General features: G+C 42.0%; 1 protein-coding gene across 1 annotated transcript; it reads right to left on the bottom strand.

The window, feature by feature from the left end:
• Positions 1–12153: 12153 nt before the first annotated feature.
• On the bottom strand, positions 12154–15186 carry MYADML2 (myeloid associated differentiation marker like 2). The gene has a single exon (XM_069064029.1). The coding sequence runs from the start codon at positions 14619–14621 to the stop codon at positions 13698–13700; it is 924 nt and encodes a 307-aa protein (XP_068920130.1). The 5' UTR covers positions 14622–15186; the 3' UTR covers positions 12154–13697.
• Between the last annotated feature and the right edge of the window lie 3141 nt (positions 15187–18327).

Genomic DNA, 18327 nt, shown 5'->3' with positions numbered 1-18327 from the left:
GGAGAGAGAGAGAGAGAGAGAGAGAGAGAGAGAGAGAGAGAGAGATCCAAAGGGGGCAGAGTTTCATCTTATGAAAATCTGGTTTATTCAAGCTTTGTCAGCATACAGTTTTATATTCATCATGAAGCAAAGACAAAATTCTACAGAGGAATCTAATATTAAAAACAATTGACCATTCACAGGTCAAGATATAAAAATCATTGGACTCCCTGAAGAGCATGACTTTAAAAAAAATCCTAGCTTATATTTATAGAAATCATAAATGAAAACTGCCTAGATATATTAGAACCAGAGGACAATCTAAAGATAGAACCTGCCAATTATCTCCTGAAAGGAACCCCAAAAAGAAAGTTGCAGGACTGTCTTAGCCAAAATTCAGATAAAGAATAATAAAGAAATAAATATAAAGAAAAAAGATATTGTAAGCAGAAGAAAGCAGTTCAAATACCTACGAACAAGAATCACATAAGACCTGGAAGCTTCTAATTTAAAATGAGAGGGGCGGCCAGGTGGCTCAGCGAGTAAGAGCACTGGCTCCAGTGTCGGGATGACCTGGGGATCAAATCTGGGCTCAGATACTTAGCACCACACCCAGAAATAACTGGCCGTGTAACCTTGAGCAAGTTACTTAACCCCGATTGCTTTTAAAAAAATTAAAATGAGAGAAAATCCTGGAATACAATATTCTAAAATGCAAAAGAGATAGGCTTACTACCAAGAATAACTTAGCCTGCAAAGCTGAGTATTACCCTATGGGGGGAAAAATAGAACTTAACGAAAGGGAAGACTTTCAAGCAGTTCTGATGAAAAAATCAGAGCTGAGGAGGAACTTTGAAATATAAATACGAGAATAAAAAATATATAAACTATATAAAAACAAATATATAAATATAAACAGAGAAACATAGAAAGGCAAATTTATTTGTGTGATTGAAAGGAGTTGAATGGTGATTTAGTGCTAACATTCTTATTAGGGGAAAAGAAATAAGTGCCCTCTTAGAATCTTAATCAACAGTTATTGAGGAAGCTTAAGGAAAACACAGTTCCTGGGAATAGATTAGTTCTGTTTTTAAGGCTTTAAGAATGGACAGTAAAGGAAAGAAAAGGGAGGAATGACTATTACAGTGTGGAGGAAGAAAAGATTGAAACTTGTTTCTCATAGTTGGGGTATATCAGAAAAGAGTATACAAACATGGACGCAGGAGTCAGGGGAGAAGGCATCAGGCAAATCTGACTCATCTGAAATGGACAAAGGTAAGCTGAAAACACACACACACACTCAGGGTTTAGTGTAGGAAATTAATAAATCAAACTAAAAGGGAGTGGGGGAAAGTAGGAATGTCAGGTAGGAGTGTTAAGAAAGAGGATAATATTAGCAATGGAACTGTCATAAACAAAGCAAATTTCCTGATTCTGAAGGGGTGGAAGAAGGGAAAAAAAGAGAGAAAAGAACCAGGATCTAAGGGGGTGCCTTAAATTGCATCTTAGACAATTGGGGAATATCTGAACAAATTGTGGTATATGAATGTAATGAAATGTTATTGTTACTCCATAAGAAATCATGAAAGATTATTTTGGAAAATCTTAGGTCATGAGAACTGATGCAGGAGCGGCTAGGTGGTGCACTGAATAGAGCACGGGCCCTGGAGTCAGGAGGACCTTAGTTCAAATCCGGCCTCAGACATTTTAACACAAAACTAGCTGTGTGACCTTGGGCAAGTCACTTAACCCCAACTGCCCTACTTACCCCCTCCAAAAAAAAATTTAAAAAAAGGAATGGATACAGAGTGAAGCGAGCAGACCCAGAACAATTTATGATGACAGCAATATTGCAAAGAAGAACAGCTTTTAAAAACTTAAGAATTCTGATCAATGCATTGAAAAACTATACCTCCTGATGTGCTAGAACCAGTTTAAACTGACTCAAAAGTGCTGATTGTTAAAATTTCAGTATAGGCACTGACACTTCAGAAGCTAGCAAATGCTATAGACTCATTGTCTTATTGATTGTCTACCTTTTGAGAAAATGATGGAGAGGGGCAGCTAGGTGGCTCAGTGAATGGAGCACCAGCCTTGGAGTCAGGAGGACCTGAGTTCAAATTTGACCTCAGACACTTAACACTTACTAGAGTGTGACCTTGGGCAAGTCACTTAACCCCAATTGCAATGCCCTCCCCCCTCCAAAAAGGGGGGAAAATAAAAGGAAATGATAGAGAAAACATGAACAATGTTGATTATCATTAAAAGTGTGCATACAGGGGGTGGAGTGAAGATGGCGGAGTAGAAGCCCGATCTCCAAGCAGCTCCGGCTTCCAGCTTCCTCAATCAATGTAGAAAGGAACTCTGAACAAACTTTGGAGCTGCAGAACCCACAAAATGACAGAGAGAAGCTAACCTCCCTCTGAGGACAGCCCAGCCAGCGCAGTGCTCTGGGAGCCTAGCTGGAGGTTTTAGCCCCAGGTCGGGTCTGATGAGCCCCTGGCGAGAGGGATTCCAGATCAGCAGCAGCTGTGGCCGTTTACAGAATTATCAACACATAGATGCAAAGGACAAAGTGAGAGGTCAGTGCAGTCTGGACTTTGGGACCCAGTAAGTGGGAGTGCATAGGTATTTGCCCCTGGGTGAGAAGCCATTTAGATGCCAGTCACAGCCAGCCAGCACCACGTGCCAGTGCCACTTGACAGCTTCAGTTTCTGGTCTGCAGAGTGTAGGGGGACCATGTGACCAGTCTGAGGGGTAATCGCTCTTGCTTTAACCTGCTTGGATCTGGATTGCAGTCTAGGGTGGAGGTCCTGGGGCATGTGTCCAGCTTGCCAGAGCATGTGTAGGCCTCAGAAAGGGCATCCATATCATACCTCCCGCAGCTGAGAAAACCCCAGTGTTTGGGACGAAAGCTCCCGTCTGGTGGCAGAGTCCTACTGTGGCAAAAAGCCCAGGGGTCAAGTGATTGAGGGGCAACATGACCAGGCAAAGGAAACAAAGCAGACAGAAGATTCCAACACTAGACTCCTATTCTGGGGACAAAAAGGAGCAAAGCATGGAACAAGAGGAAGACAGTGAAGTCAGAACTCCTGCACCAAAAGCTTTAAAGGAAAATACGAGCTGGTTACAGGCCATAGAGGACCTTAAGAAGCAGATAAAAGAAGAGCGGGAAAAATTGGGAAGAGAAAGGAGAACGATGCAAGAAAATTATGAAATGAGAGTCAACAGCCTGACTGAGGAAAATAACACATTAAAAAATAAACTAACTCAAATGGCAAAAGAGGCTCAAAAAGGCAATGAGGAGAAAAATGACTTAAAAAGCTGAATTTGCCAGATGGAGAAAGAATCTCAAAAGCTCAATGAGGAGAATCATTGCTTCAGAATTAGATTGGAGCAAATGGAAGCTAATGACTTTATGAGAAATCAAGATGCTGTTAAACAGATCCAAACAAATGAAAGAATAGAAAGCAATGTGAAATATCTCATTGGAAAAACCACTGACCTGGAAAATAGATCCAGGAGAGATAATTTAAAAATTATTGGACTACCTGAAAACAATAATCAAAGTAAGAACTTAGAAATCATCCTCCAGGAAGTTCTCAAAGAAAACTGCCCTGATGTTTTAGAACCAGAGGGCAAAATAGAGGTCAAAAGAATCCACTGATCACCTCCTGAAAAAGATCCCAAAAAAAGAAAACTCCTAGGAATATTATAGCTAGGTTCTGGAATTCCCAGATTAAGGAGAGAATATTACAAGCAGCCAGGAAGAAACAATTTGAATAATATGGAAACACAATCAGGATAACCCAGGATCTGGCAGCTTCTACACTGAGGGATCAAAGGGCTTGGAATATGATATTCTAGAGGTCAAAGGAGCTGGGATTAAAACCAAGAGTCACCTACCCAGCAAAACTGAGTATCATGTTTCAGGGGAAAATATGGTCATTCAGCGGAATAGAGGACTTTAAAGCATTCTTGATGAAAAAACCAGAGTTGAATAGAAAATTTGACATTCAGATACAAGAAGCAAGAGAAGCATGAGAAGGTAAACAGGGAAAAGAAATCATAAGGAACTTATCAAAGTTGAACTATTAACATTCCTACATGGAAAAATGATAATTGTAACTGATGAAACTTTTGTCAGTATGAAAATAGTTGAAGGGAATAGAAATATATATATATGTCTATATTAGGAGGGTATATGGGAGTATGAATACATATGTGAATGTGTGTATATATGTTTACAGGTATACATAGATAGAGGGCACAGGACCAATTTAATAGGAAGGGATGATACTTAAAAGGTGAAATTAAGAGGTGAGAGGGGAATATAATGAGAGGAGATGGGGAGAGACAGAATGGGGTAAATTATGTCATATAGTTTGGGCAGGGGAAAACTGTTACAATGGAGGGGAAGAACAGGAAGGCAAAAGGGAATGAGTCAACCTTATTTTCATTGAATATGGCTCAGGGAGGGAATGACATACACACTAAATAGGGTATTTCACCCTAAGGGAGAGTAGGGAGGAAAGGGATGATAAGGGGGATGATGGAAGGGAGGGCAGGCTGGGGAGGAGGGAAGTTGGGAGCATCCACTTTTGAAAAGGGACAGGATCAAAGTAGAGAATAGAACAAGTGGGAGGTGGGATAAGAGGGAGGGAAATATAGTTAGTCTTTTACAATATATCTACTATGTTATTGCTTTGCATTTGCTACACATATACAACCTATACTGAACTGCTTATTTTCCTAGTAAAGGTGGGTGACAAGGGAGGAAGGGAATGAATCTTCAATTCAAAGTTTTAAAATCAAATTTTTTAATATATACAATTTTAAATATATATATATATATATATATACTATTATTAATACAATTTTACATGTAATTGGGAAATAATATATACAGGCAATGGGGCATAGAGATCCACTATGCCCTACTGGAAAAGTCGGAGGGGGTATGGGAGAAAATATGGGAGAGAGCAGATTGGAGGAGGGGATATCCTGTGAGACCACTATTTTGGGGCAGTGGGTAGGGGAAAAACAGGGAGAAAATTTGTAACTCAAAATCTGGCAGAAATGAATGATGTAAATCAGAAGTTAATAAAGCATTTGAAAAATGGGGGAAAAAGTGTGCATACATTCCCCTCTCCGTCCCCCCCAAAACTGGCTGTTAAACATCTACTAGCATGACTCTGCTTACCCATGTCCTGACAAAGAGGTAATAGGTACAAGGTGCAGAGATATACATATTTTTAAAATAGTATTTTCTTTTCCCTCTAATTACATGTAAAAACCATTTTTAACATTTGGGTTTTTTAAAGTTGTGAGTTCCAAATTCTATCCCTCCCTTCCTCCTTTCCCCCTCCCCCAAGAGTGTAAGCAACAGAGATAAATATTTTTGACAGAGCTAGTGTGTGAATTTATCTTTCTTGACTATGCTTATCTGTTATAAACTTATTTTTTTTCTATTGATTTTTAATGGGAAGGCCAAGGGAGGGAAGCAACACAATAGTGATATATAATAGTGATGCCAAAAAAAAAAAAAAGAGGGCCATTTTAAAAATACTTCACAGAACAGAATGAAGCTCAGAAGAAAGCACAGACAGGCAGGAGAGTCTTAAAAGTTACATGTATAGCCGGGTAACCTTGGGCAAGTTACTTAACCCTAATTGCCCTCCAAAAGGAAAAAAAAAAGTTATATGTAGAATTTATTGTGTACTTAAAAAAAAAAAGCAAGCAGTATGAAATAGAAATTAATGGTTTCAAAAAAGAATCCGCTGTTGATGTGCAGCTGTGTGTATGGAAATAGTGTGTGTGCGTGTGTGTGTGTGTGTGTGTGTGTGTGTGTATTTCAGCATAAGAAAGTCACATTCCTGAAGGAAGGAGGGAGTTTCCCAGCCCTAAAGGATGATTGATAGCTCAACTTTCCTCACCACCACCTGGTGAGTTGTAAGTGTATTGCATCTCTTTGTAGTAAGGGCATATGGGGTTTCTGACTGCAAATAAGACACAATCCAAGACAGTCGGAAAATATGCCTCTTTGTCATGGAAGTAAGACTCAACATGAAATGAAAAGCATTATACTCATGGCTTCTTCATGCAAATGGATCTGAGGAGGCTAAGGTGTTTCCCAGAGTTCACTGAAATTTAGCTAACACGTGATAAGCTTTGATCTCATGCATTTTGCTGAGGGTATCACTGCCACTCAGTCTCAGAACCTCATCTTTGACTTCTCTGTCTCTCTTACTCTCTTACACCATCCAAACAGTTGTCAAATTTTAAAAATATACTTTCTTAATTAATCAAAATCTACTTTATCTCTTTCTCTCCTCTCCAGTAGAAAAGAAAGAAAGGGAGAAAGAGCTCTTGTAAAAAATCTACATAGTCAAGCAAAACACATACCTACAATGGTCATGTCCAAAAAATGTATCTCAACCTGTACCTTGAATCTATCATTTCTCTGCCAGGAGGTGGGCACAGGTCTCTTAGCATTGTGGTTGGCCATTTCATTGACTCTAGGATCATAGTTTTAGGACTAGACTAGATCTTAGAAATCATCTAATTCATCCCTCTCATTTTCTCATGAAGAAAAAGAAGGCAAGTAACATGCTGTAACAGTGAGCACCCTAGCATACCTAGGATGGCTGCTAGGACAGGTTCTTTGATCTGTTTTTTCTAAACGAAAGCAACTCAAAAGGGGCTAACAATCTTAGTTTAATCAAACATATATAATTTACCTAGTTCAGGGGAAAAATTTAGCACTCCAAACTTCAGAAAAAATACAAACAAGTTACAAGCAAACAAAAAAATTCAAACAGAGAAAATAACATAATTTAACAGACCAACCGACAGGGCTTCTAGCTGTCTGACCATCACATACCTACATAGTTAGTTATCAGAGAGAGAAGCACCAACACCTAGGTTTTCAAAGCCAGGTGCCTCAATGGCTGCCCAGAGTCTCATCTGGCCAAGTCACATAACTCTTCCCATGAGTGAGCCCCAAAGCAAAACTTCATGTCAGGGTGTATATGTATAGCCTTCTCCAGGGTCAGAAGATATCACAACCTTTGTGACCCACTGCCTAATTACAAAGTAACAAAAGGTGTGCCTTCCTGAAAAACAAGTCTCCCCTAAGCAAGCTTCTCTTGTTGGGCTCCAAGTGAGGCCCATTAAATGGCAGGGAAGATCTTCAAATCCCCTTAGCACTATACATGTTCAAGTTCACACAGATAAAATGGCAGGACCAGAATTTTAATCCAGGTCCTCTGACTTGAAATCTGGTACTTTTTCTTTCTTGCCCCACTGACTCCAGAATAGCTCTGGTATCTATACCCCCTTTTCCAGCTCTACTACCACTATCTTATCACCTCTTTCTCAGACTATTACAATTGCTTTCTGACTGGCAGCCCTCTCTTCAATCTCTCTTCTCTTGAATCCATCTAAGGAACCACTGGCAAATCAATCTTTCTAGCTGTTATTGTTGTTGAGTCATGTTTCAGTCATGTCCAACTCTTTGTGACCCATTTGGGGTTCTCTTGGCAAAGAGTGATTTGCCATTTCTTTCTCTCATTTTACATATGAGGCAACTGAGGCAAACAGTGTTAAATGACTTGCCCAGGGTTACACAGCCAGTATCTGAGGCCAGATTTGAACTCATGTCTTCCTGACTCTAGGCTTGGTACTCTATCTAATAGCCACCCAGCTGCATCTGTATCTTTCTACTGCATAGCTCTTATATCCCTTCCCTGGACAAAAACTTTGAGTGGTTCATCATGACCCATTTAATAAAATTCAAACTCTCTAGTTTGACCCAATGAAATAATATGTATAACACATTTGAAAAACTTTAAAATGCTCTGTAAATGAGTTGTTCTTGTTGTCTTTCAGAGTTGACTCTTGTCCACTGGAGTAGTGTGACCTGATCCTTCTACACCCACTAGCTATCATCTTTTTTTTTTCAAATGCTTTATTAACTTCTGGTGTACATCATGCATTTCCGCCAGATTTTGAGTTACAAATTTTCTCCCCTTTTTTCCCCTACCCACCACCCCAAAATAGTGGTCCCACAGGATATCCCCTCCTCCAATCTGCTCTCTCCCATATCTTCTCCCATAACCCCTCCGACTTTTCCAGTAGGGTATGGTGGATCTCTATGCCCCAGTTTTATTTTATTTCCCAATTACATGTAAAGTAGTATTAATAATAGTATACATATATATATTTTTTAAACATTTGATTTTAAAACTTTGAACTCCAAATTCATTCCCCTCCTCCCTTGTCACCCACCCTTACTGGGAAGATAAGCAATTCAGTATATGTTGTACATGTATAGCTATGCAAAACTTTACCATTGTAGATATATTGTAAAAGACTGACTATATTTCCCTCCCTCCTATCTGTAGCGGCAAGCACCCCAAGCACGTCCTCAGGGTTTGCTGCTACCACAGGTTCTTGGATCTGCTTTGTTAAAGGAAAGCAACTCAAAATGGGTTAACAAGCTTACTTTAATCAGTCAGACATATATCGTTTACCTTGTTCAGGAGAAAAGGTCAGCACCCCGAGCTTCAAAGTATACAGGCAGAATTATCAAGACAGAAACAGATCAAGTAGACAGATTTCCAAACTGTCCAACCATTACATCCATACCCAGTCAACATCTGGGTTTCCACATCTGGGTTTTTCAAAGCCGGGGGGGGCCCTGGACAACAGCTTCCCAGAATACAGATCAAATCACAGAACACTTCTCAAAGTGAGCCCCCAAAACAAAGCTACACATCAGGGCTTATATAGCCTTCTCCTGGCTCAGAGAATGTAACAACCTTATTGACTCACTGGCCAATCAAGAAGTATCTACTGAAAAACAAGCCTCCCACCCTAGGCTTCAGGTGCACTTTAGCCTAGGGGCAGGGAAGATCTTCCAAATTTGCATTCCCATTACACTATTCCACCTCCCACTTGTTCTATTCTCTACTTTGATCCTGTCCCTTTTCAAAAGTGGATGCTTCCAACTTCCCTCCCCCCCAGCCTGCCCTCCCTTCCATCATCCCCCTTATCATCCCCTTCCTCCCTACTCTCCTGTAGGGTGAGATACCCTATTTAGTGTGTATGTCATTCCCTCCCTGAGCCATATTCAATGAGAATAAGGTTGACCCATTCCCTTTTGCCTTCTTGTTCTTCCTTTCCATTGTAACCATTTTCCCTTGCCTCTTCTATATGAGATAATTTACCCCATTCTGCCTCTCCCCATCTCCTCTCATTATATTCCTCTCTCACCTCTTAATTTCACCTTTTAAGTATCATCCATTTCTGTTAAATTGGTCCTGTGACCTCTATCTATGTATATCTGTAAACATATATACACACATTCACATATGTATTCATATGCCCATATACCTTCATACACACACACACACACATATATTTCTATTCCTTTCAACTACTGAGAAAAGTTTCATAAGTTACAATTATCGTTTTTCCATGTAGGAATGTAAATAGTTCAACTTTGATAAATTCCTTATGATTTCTTTTCCCTGTTTACCTTCTCATGCTTCTCTTGCTTCTTGTATCTGAATGTCAAATTTTCTATTCAACTCTGGTTTTTTCATCAAGAATGCTTGAAAGTCCTCTATTCCACTGAATGACCATATTTTCCCCTGAAACATGATACTCAGTTTTGCTGGTGATTTTTGGTTTTAATCCCAGCTTCTTTGACCTCCAGAATATCATATTCTAAGCTAGGTGGAGCAGTGAATAGAGCACCGGCCCTGGAGTCAGGAGGATCTCAATTCAAATACAACCTCAGACACTTAACACAAAAACTAGCCATGTGACCTTGGACAAGTCACTTAATCCCAATAACTTTTCCTTTCTCCCTCCAAAAAGGAAAAAGAAAAAGAAAATCATAGACTTTTAAGATAGAGGGAACTTTAGAGAACACACGGTCCTCAAATTACATATAATGAAACTAACTCATCCATTCTCATCACTTCAGCAGTTGATTGTAAACCTTTTGCCTAATTAACTAGCAGGTGTCATATGGAGAGCAAAGCTGGTTTGCTATACTTGCTCCTCATTCCTCCCTTCCTCCCTCCCTCCAAGGAAAGGGACAGAATAGAACCCTCCCTGGACTGGTCTTCTCTGCACCTAGTGGGGCTAGCTCATGGCAAGGTCTTTCCTCTGGGCCTCTGCATTCTTCTCTTGGCTTACAACAAAATCAATGACCAAGATTCAGTTTTAAAGCTCTGACTCTAGAGAGTTTACAGAATGAAAAAAACTTGTAAAGTACCAAGTAGCTGCTGACACTAAGATGGAAAGGTAACCAACCAGAGGCTTCCCTGCTTGTACTCTCTATTTGTGATGGAAGTAACCATGAAAAATATATATATGTGAATGTGTGTATATATGTATATGTGTGTATAGACATACATATACATACACACACATGCACACACACAGTGCACACACATACACATATAGTCTGGGTATAGTCAGATAATTTTATGTGAAAGGGAAAATCCAAAATCAGAATAAACCCAGCTTAAGGAAAGACAAGGGGCAAGGAGAATCTTGTAGTCATCCAATGATGAATAAGCATGAAGAGGGAAAGGGGAATTGGGGAGGGAGAAGATTGGCTGACTTTTCTCTAATCTTAGTAGAGGAATAGCTCAGTTCCTCCACTTTTCCCCATAGAGGTATTTCCTCATAATTAGACACCCTCAAGCCACAAAGGACAACTGGAGGCAATCTCCATCTTTCTAATCACCACTCCATTCTTACATTCTCTCCTCTCCAGGAGTCAGAGGTTAGGACATGGTTACTACCACAGCTGCTGCTATTGCTGAGTACTCTGTACCTGTCTCTGTCTTCCTCTCTTCTGTATTTTCTCTCCCCATCTTGTTCAAGCTTCCTATGGGGTGGCATAATACCACATAGTCCAATTCTAAATTGCTTGGTATTTCTACCACTTTTCTAAAACTAGGAATAGCAGCAAACACTATAAGCCCCAGAATTCTTTTTTTGTTTGTTTTTTGGAGGGGGGAAGGCAGGGCAATTGGGGTTAAGTGACTTGTCCAAGGTCACAAGGCTAATAAGTGTTAAGTGCCTGAGGCCATATTTGAACTCAGGTCCACCTGACTCCAGGGCGGGTGCTCTATTCACTGCACCACCTAGCTGCCCCTAGCCCCAGAATTCTTAGCAAGGCTCCTGACAATTTCCTCTGTCTGTAAGAGAAGGTGATGTAAAGAGCTGTTGCAACCTATAAAGAAATCAACTTTTCTAAGACATTTTGAAATGAAAACCAGGTAGATTTGTGGATAGGGGATGCAAGGTGGGTAAGGAAGAAAGGAAGGAAGAGAGGGAGGGAGGGAGAAAGGAAGAGAGGGAGGGAGCTGAGTATAAGGCAGTTTGAGATATGGGACTAGCACCTAGGAGACTGGAGTTAGAAATTTGTGATTCATTTGCATAGGGTGATAGTTGAAGCTGTGAAAATAGAACAGATATGACACTGTACTGGCAGGGTTTCATAGCAATCACTGGGAAAACTCCCTGAACTGGGGCCACATTCCACACCTACTCTGTTGCAGGCTCTGCCCTGCCTATCCAGAAACAGCTGTAAGAACTATGAGAACCAGCTTGTTATAGAAACCAGGCAGTTCCTTACCAGGAGAGGGATAAAGAGCATTGACTCTCAGAGATAAACCCCATTAGCATGTGGGCCCCTTAACGTCAGGAATCCTGCTTTTTTTTCTTTTCTTTTTTTCGTATGCCCAATGTTTAGCCTGGTATATAGCAAGCACTTAATACATGCTTATTGGTGATGATCATGATAGAACTGGAGAATGAGCTTTCATGGAAGTGGAGACTAGAGAGGCCAGGCAGACTAACTTAATGAAGGGATAAATCTTCCTCATACAGACTCAGAGACAGCTTAGCCAGAGGCCCTAGGTCTTGCCAGAGTAGAGTGCTCAGAGGAGGACAGAATTCCCCTTTCCATTCCTCCCTTTCTTGGTGGCTGATTGTATGCAGAACCCTTTGGTCTGAAGAGAACAGGACATGAAGAGGATATATCTAATTGTGTGTCGAAGTCTCTCTTTTAGCTCTAGTATTCAGACACTGAGCCTATAACATGCTTGGCAGAGGGAGAGACGCTTCAATGAAATGATGCAGTCAGAATCAGTGCACAAATCAACTTCTACTTTATTTCCATTCTTAGGTACTTCCTGAAAGACTAAGAGGGCCTTAGCAGCTGCTTAGTCAAAGTTGTCTGGAGACATATATAGGCTGAAGAATGATGGAAGTGAAGCCAAGACAGAGTCAGAGGAAGATGTGGTCAGCTCTTTTCCATGGTGTCTGGTCATCCTGGATTCTTTAGTAGTGGCCTCTTGAAAGTGAGGTACTGATCTAATTGTATGTAAACTTGTTACTCCTGATTGGGAATTCAGAAGTCCAGAAACTAAGGTTAAGGGGGAAGCTACTCAAGATACTCCATTCTTTTTGACCCCAGACATTGGTCTTCATGAGATGGAAAGGTCCCAGAGTATTTTAGTTTCTTGCAATTCATGGCTATAGCATTCTGTGTCCCCAAATGTTCTTGCCAGGCAGTAGTGGATCTGGGTCCAGGGTATCCTAAGCTGGGTTCTCATTCTGTAAGAAATAGACCATATCTCTATCCCCAACCTCTTCCTGGCTGCTCTTCAGATCCAACCTTTACTTCTTGTTATCTCAGTGAAGAGCCAAGAATTAGCAAACAAAAATGGAAGGAGTGCTGGACCAGAGGTCAGCAATCCTGGTTAGGGCTTTGCCACTAATCAGAAGTGTAACATTGAGCAAGTCATTCAAATTCTCTAGCTTTCCATTTCCTTGCTGTATAATGAGAGGATTAGACTAAAGAGTCCCCGAGAAGGGAAGACTAGAAGACCCATCATCTGCTAAAAAGCAATTCTCCAGAAATAAATTTTAAAACAACAATAATAACAGCAACACTGAAACTGTGATATTAAAATAATGAAAACCAATGAAGCTCAATAGACATTTGGGGCTTTCTATGTGTGATGTGGTAATTTTTTTTTTCCTTTTTTGGAGGGCAATTGAGGTTAAGTGACTTGGCCAAAGTCACCTGGCTAGTAAATGTGTCAAGTGTCTGAGTCGGGATTTGAACTCAGGTTCTCCTGACTCCAGGCCGGTGCTCTATTCACTGTACCACTTAGCTGCCCTGTGCTGTGCTAATGCTGAGGATATGACAAATAAAATGAAACAGTCCCTTTAAAGAGCTTACAATCCATATACATACTGATCTATGAGTTCATACCATAAAACAAATAATTTTGAGGCAAATAGGTTTTAGGTAAATTGTCCTATTCTAGCTATTTAAGTTCTAGATAGACAATATAATACTCTTTCTTCCCCATTTAGAGTCACACCTTTCCTCTAGGTTACTAAACTCCCTCACATGGACCATTCTCCCCTAATCCATTCTTTGATTGTTTGTCTCCTAAGTCTTGTCTATGCCAGTTGCCCTCCTTGCCTCAGTCTTCCTTTCTTCAAGGCTTAGCAACTTCATCCCATTCTCTCTCTGCTCTTCCCCTCCCCACACACCCTTTCTTTCCCTCAGATAAATCCAGAAGTCCTCAAATCAGAAAGAGAAAGGTCAATCACAACACAGAGAATATGTGTGTCTGTGTGTAGGTGGGTGGAGGGTGGCATTAGTTCTTTTGGGCCTACAGACTGGGCACAAAGCGGATCCTCTGGGAGTAGGCCAGATCAGCAACGTAGAAGAGAAAGTTGACATAAGTGAAGATGGCCACTACCAGCTGGCTATCCCAAGGACAGCTTCCTTGAGGACAGCCTGAGGGCCTTGAGGGAGTCCCATACTTGGGGTCAAAACAGAAGACAGGCCAGACCACAGCTGCACTTAGGTAAAGCAGCACAGCTAGAAATGTGTACACGACTACTATCCGGTCAAAGGGAAAGCCCAGGGTTCCAGCCCGGCCAGTCACACTCAAGCCTACCACCACCACGGTGCCTATGAAGCATATACTGTACACGGCCACGCACCACTGAGTGGCCACAAAGCGCCCATAGCGGCTGTCATGGACCAGGGCCCCAAAGATGATGCAGGCCACAAAAGCCTGGACAATTTTCAGTAGGCCTGACACTGTTGCCATGTAGCTGGTGACCTGGCCTGGCCGTGCACGTGTCAGGACCACTTCAGTAGCGTAGGTTACAAAAAGTAAAGCTGCAAAGACACTGGCGGCCAGGCGGAAGTCACGGGCAGTGCAGCCTTCCGGCTCTGGGGGGCACTCGAGCCTGGTGAAATAGAGAGGGTAGACAATGGCGGCCGTGGCTGACAGAAGGGTGGCCAGCATGGCGAAGGCTGCAGTGAAGTTGCCCCAGGAGAGACGGAGGCAGCCATGGAGTCGGGTGAACTCGAAGGCCACCACGAGGCCAGTGAGGGCAAAGCAGAAACACCAGGCAGACATGCAGAAGGTCCCATAGGCAGCATTGAAGCCACCCCGGTGTGCCACGAGGCTGAAGGTGGCACAGCCAAATGCCAGCTGTAGCAGACGGGTGGTGCCCACTGGGGATGTGACAGCTCCCAGGTTCAGGTATGGACCCCCTGGGGGATCCATGGTACTCCCCATCCCTCCAACCAGAGGACTCCAGCCTCACCTCCTGGGGGGGGGGGCAGTACTTAGCCAGTCTGTTTCATCTTGCTGGTGTTTAAGGACCTCTAAATCCCGCCAGGACTGGGCTGCTTCAGTGGCCTCTTGGCTGGCACCAGATTCCTCCTGTAGTCTCAGGCTGCTGTCCTGACATTGCAGTCAACCCAGCTTGGTAGCAGCAGCAGCAGCAGCTCTGCGTAGTTCTCTGCTGCAGAAGGCTGCCGGCCACCCCGGTGGTATAAATAGGCATATGTATTCATAGACCCAGAAAAGCCCAGCCCCCACCCAGCTTGGACTGGGGGGTTTGGACACCCGATCCTCACTCTCTTCTCCTAATTATGCCAGACCTGTTAACCCAAGGATGGCTGGAGCAGAGTCTTTTAACTGCTGAACAGTCACACTTAGTGCTATCAGAAATTGTTTATCTCTGCCAAGGACAGGAGGAGGTTGTTGATCCTGGAACACATCAAGCTCTGACTCACTCCCATTCTCGTGGAAGGGGCCCACAGGGCTCCTGGTAAAAGGACTGTGGGGAGAACCAGCCTCTGGGCTTAGGAGCTGGGGGTAAGGACAGTTCTGTGGGATGAGATTGACAGGGCAGATGGCCTTAAGCTCTAAGAGGTCTGTTCCATTTTGACCTTATCTGTCCTTCCTCTCCTCTTTCTTACCCTAGCTAGCCTTTTGGACAGCCTTGTACTGATCACAGAAGTCTCTTATCTTTGGCTAACCTTCCCACCTCCACATCTTCAACAACTCCCCCTTTTTCTAGACTGCAGAATATAATTCCCGAATCTCTATATGGGAGATCTCACTATGATTTCCCTGGCACTTACCGTGTTTCCCCGATAATAAGACCTATCCCGAAAATAAGCCCTCCCCTTACTGTGTAAGATTCCTCTAAAATAAGCCCTCCCCCGAAAATAAGCCCTATTGAGATTGCTACTGTAGTACACGCTGCGCTCCGAGCTGCATCCAATCAGAGCTGCAGCAGTGAGCGTGTCATCCTGTTCTTCCCCAGTGATTTGCTTGCTGGCGCCATTGAGAGCAGTGCCACGGAGGAGAGCTGAGGCAGGACAACATAAGCCCTCCCCTGAAAATAAGCCCTCTGGTGTTTTTCTTTCCAAAAAAATTTAATAAGACAGTGTCTTATTATCGGGGAAACACAGTAGGTGGTGAAGTAAATAGAGTGATGGGCCTGGTGTCAGGAAGACCTGAGTTCAGATAGGACCTCAGACCTTCACTAACCGTGTGACCCTGAGCACTCTGAAGTCACTGAACCTCTGCTTGCCTTAAACCACCTGGCAAAGAAAATGACAAACCACACTAGTATCTTTGCTAGGAAAACCCCAAATGGGGTCACGAAGATTTGCACATTACTGAACAACAACAATGATTTCCCTAAAATGATCTTCTCTCTTCCCTCCCTTTCTGGTCCCTATGTCCCTGTCCTCCTACTTTATTATCTATTATTACTTTTGGTGGGGCATTTATTTGATCTATCTGGTCTTTCTCAAAATGTGAAGACTGAAAGGGGAAACAAAAACCAAAAATAATTATCATCACTGCATACGTATTATTTTTTATAGGACTTCTATCTCAGTGAAATGCTGAAATGTTTTAAATTTTGGATTGTAATTTTAAAAATAATAGTAACTCACTTTTGTAAAGCACTTTAAGGTTTACAAAGCCCTTTATTCACAACTCTTATGAAGGAGGTAGTCCTAGGATTTTTTTTTTTCTTACTTTGTCTTTTTTTGGACCAGACCTGTGATTTCACTGACATAATAGGGAATTTCCAGCAAGGGAACATTCTATACCAAAGTGGAAATATACCCTCTTAGGGAGCTGCCTAGGATGCTGAGAGATTAAATTACTGGCCCAAGTCATAGAAAACCAGAGGTTGGACTCTGATCTAGATCAGGTTTTACATCTCATCTAACCAAGTACCCCAGACAGCTCCTTGCCATCTGCCTTACACCAACTCCCTCCACACTACGGAACCATCAGACCTCTAGAAGCTATGCCCTAGCTGACTTAGTCTACTTAGTTTGGGAACTATAACCTTGGGACTGTGTTGTCCTGATAAGTGAATAAACCAATGGAAATGCTTGTGGCCCTCTATATCTAGGTTGCTCCCAATTCCAGAACATGTTTTACATCCCATTTGACCATTTACCCTGGTCATCTCACCCTGCCCCAATATCCCTGACCACTACCCTTCTCTCCAGGTATTCATCCCTTGCTCTGGGAATAACAATCAAATCAATTCTACCATTGCTTCCAAATGGGATCATCCCTGTGACTTTCCAAACCAAAATAATTTTTCCAGGCTTTTGTTGTCCAATCATGTCCAACTCTTTAAGACCCCATTGAGGTCTTTTTGGGCTGAGATACTGGAGTGGTTGGCCATTTCCTTCCCCAGCTCATTTTACAGATGAGGAAACTGAGGCAGACAGAATTAAGTGACTTGCCTAGGGTCCCATAGCTAGTAAGTGTCTGAGGATGGATTTGAACTCAGGAAGACTAATCTTCTGATTTCAGGCCCTGCACTCTATCTACTTCACCATCTAGTTGTTCTGCCTCCTTATATTGTTTCCACTTATAAGACTATATAAACTCTTTGAGGGCAGGGACTGTCTTGCTTTTGTTTTTTCATCCTCATTGCTTAGCACAGTGCTTGGCACATAGTGAGGCCTTCATTAGCACCTGACACCAAGGCTGACTCTCTCTCCACTATGCTACTTTGTTTTTCTTCTTTTTAAATTTTTTTCCAATTATATGTAAAAACAATTTTTAACACGTCATTTTTTAAAATTTTGAGTTACAAATTCTCTCTCTCCTTCTCCTCCCCCCTCATTGAGAAGACAGGCAATGTGATATAGATTATAGGTGTGCAGTAAAACAAAACATAACTTCATGTTAGTCATGTTGTGAAAGAAAACAGACAAAAAAACACACACAAAAAGTAAGCAATCATATGCTTCGACCTGCCTCCAGACTCCACCAGTTTTTTTTTCCTGGAGGTGGATAGCATTCTTCATTATAAATCCTGTGGAATTGTCTTGGATCTTTGTATTTCTGAGAATAACGGAGTCATTCACAGATTTATTACCGTATGATGTTGCTGTTACCATGCATAAAGTTCTCTTGGTTCTGCTAATCTTTCACGTAGCATCAGTTCACATAGATCTTTCCAGTTTTTTCTGAAAGTATCCTACTCATTGTTTCTCATAGCACAGTAGTATTCCATCACAATCATGTCACAACTTTGTTTTTGAAGAGGACCACGGCATCAGGGAAATGACAACATGAGTTGCAGTTGACTTTGATTTGAGTGAGGGAGGATTCTGCAAGGACACCAGCCTCACTTTCTCCTCCAGAGCCATCTGGATCCAGTGACCTGATATTCATCAGGATGACTGGAGATGACCCAGGATGCAATGGGAGACCCTGGCCCTTTTAGGCTAAGACCTTTTCAGGTACTTATTTAGAGTGAGGTAACATCCATTCAGTAAATAGACCTCTTTAAGAAGTGAGTCATGGGATGGTGCCTTTAGTTAGAAAAAAAGGAAGAAAGAAAGAAAGAGAGAGAGAAAGAAAGAAAGAGAGAGAGAGAAAGAGAGAAAGAGAGAGAGAGGAAGAAAGAAAGAAAGAAAGAAAGAAAGAAAGAAAGAAAGAAAGAAAG

The sequence above is a fragment of the Petaurus breviceps genome, unplaced genomic scaffold, assembly GCF_028583685.1.
Source record: "Petaurus breviceps papuanus isolate PSGF00001 unplaced genomic scaffold, PetGlider_PUasm1.0 90617, whole genome shotgun sequence".
NCBI classification, from domain to species: domain Eukaryota; kingdom Metazoa; phylum Chordata; class Mammalia; order Diprotodontia; family Petauridae; genus Petaurus; species Petaurus breviceps.
This window is presented reverse-complemented; position numbering and strand designations above follow the sequence as displayed.

Coding starts and splice junctions, on each gene's coding strand:
- MYADML2 (XM_069064029.1), bottom strand. CDS start 14,621: ATGGGGAGTACCATGGATCCCCCAGGGGGTCCATACCTGAACCTGGGA.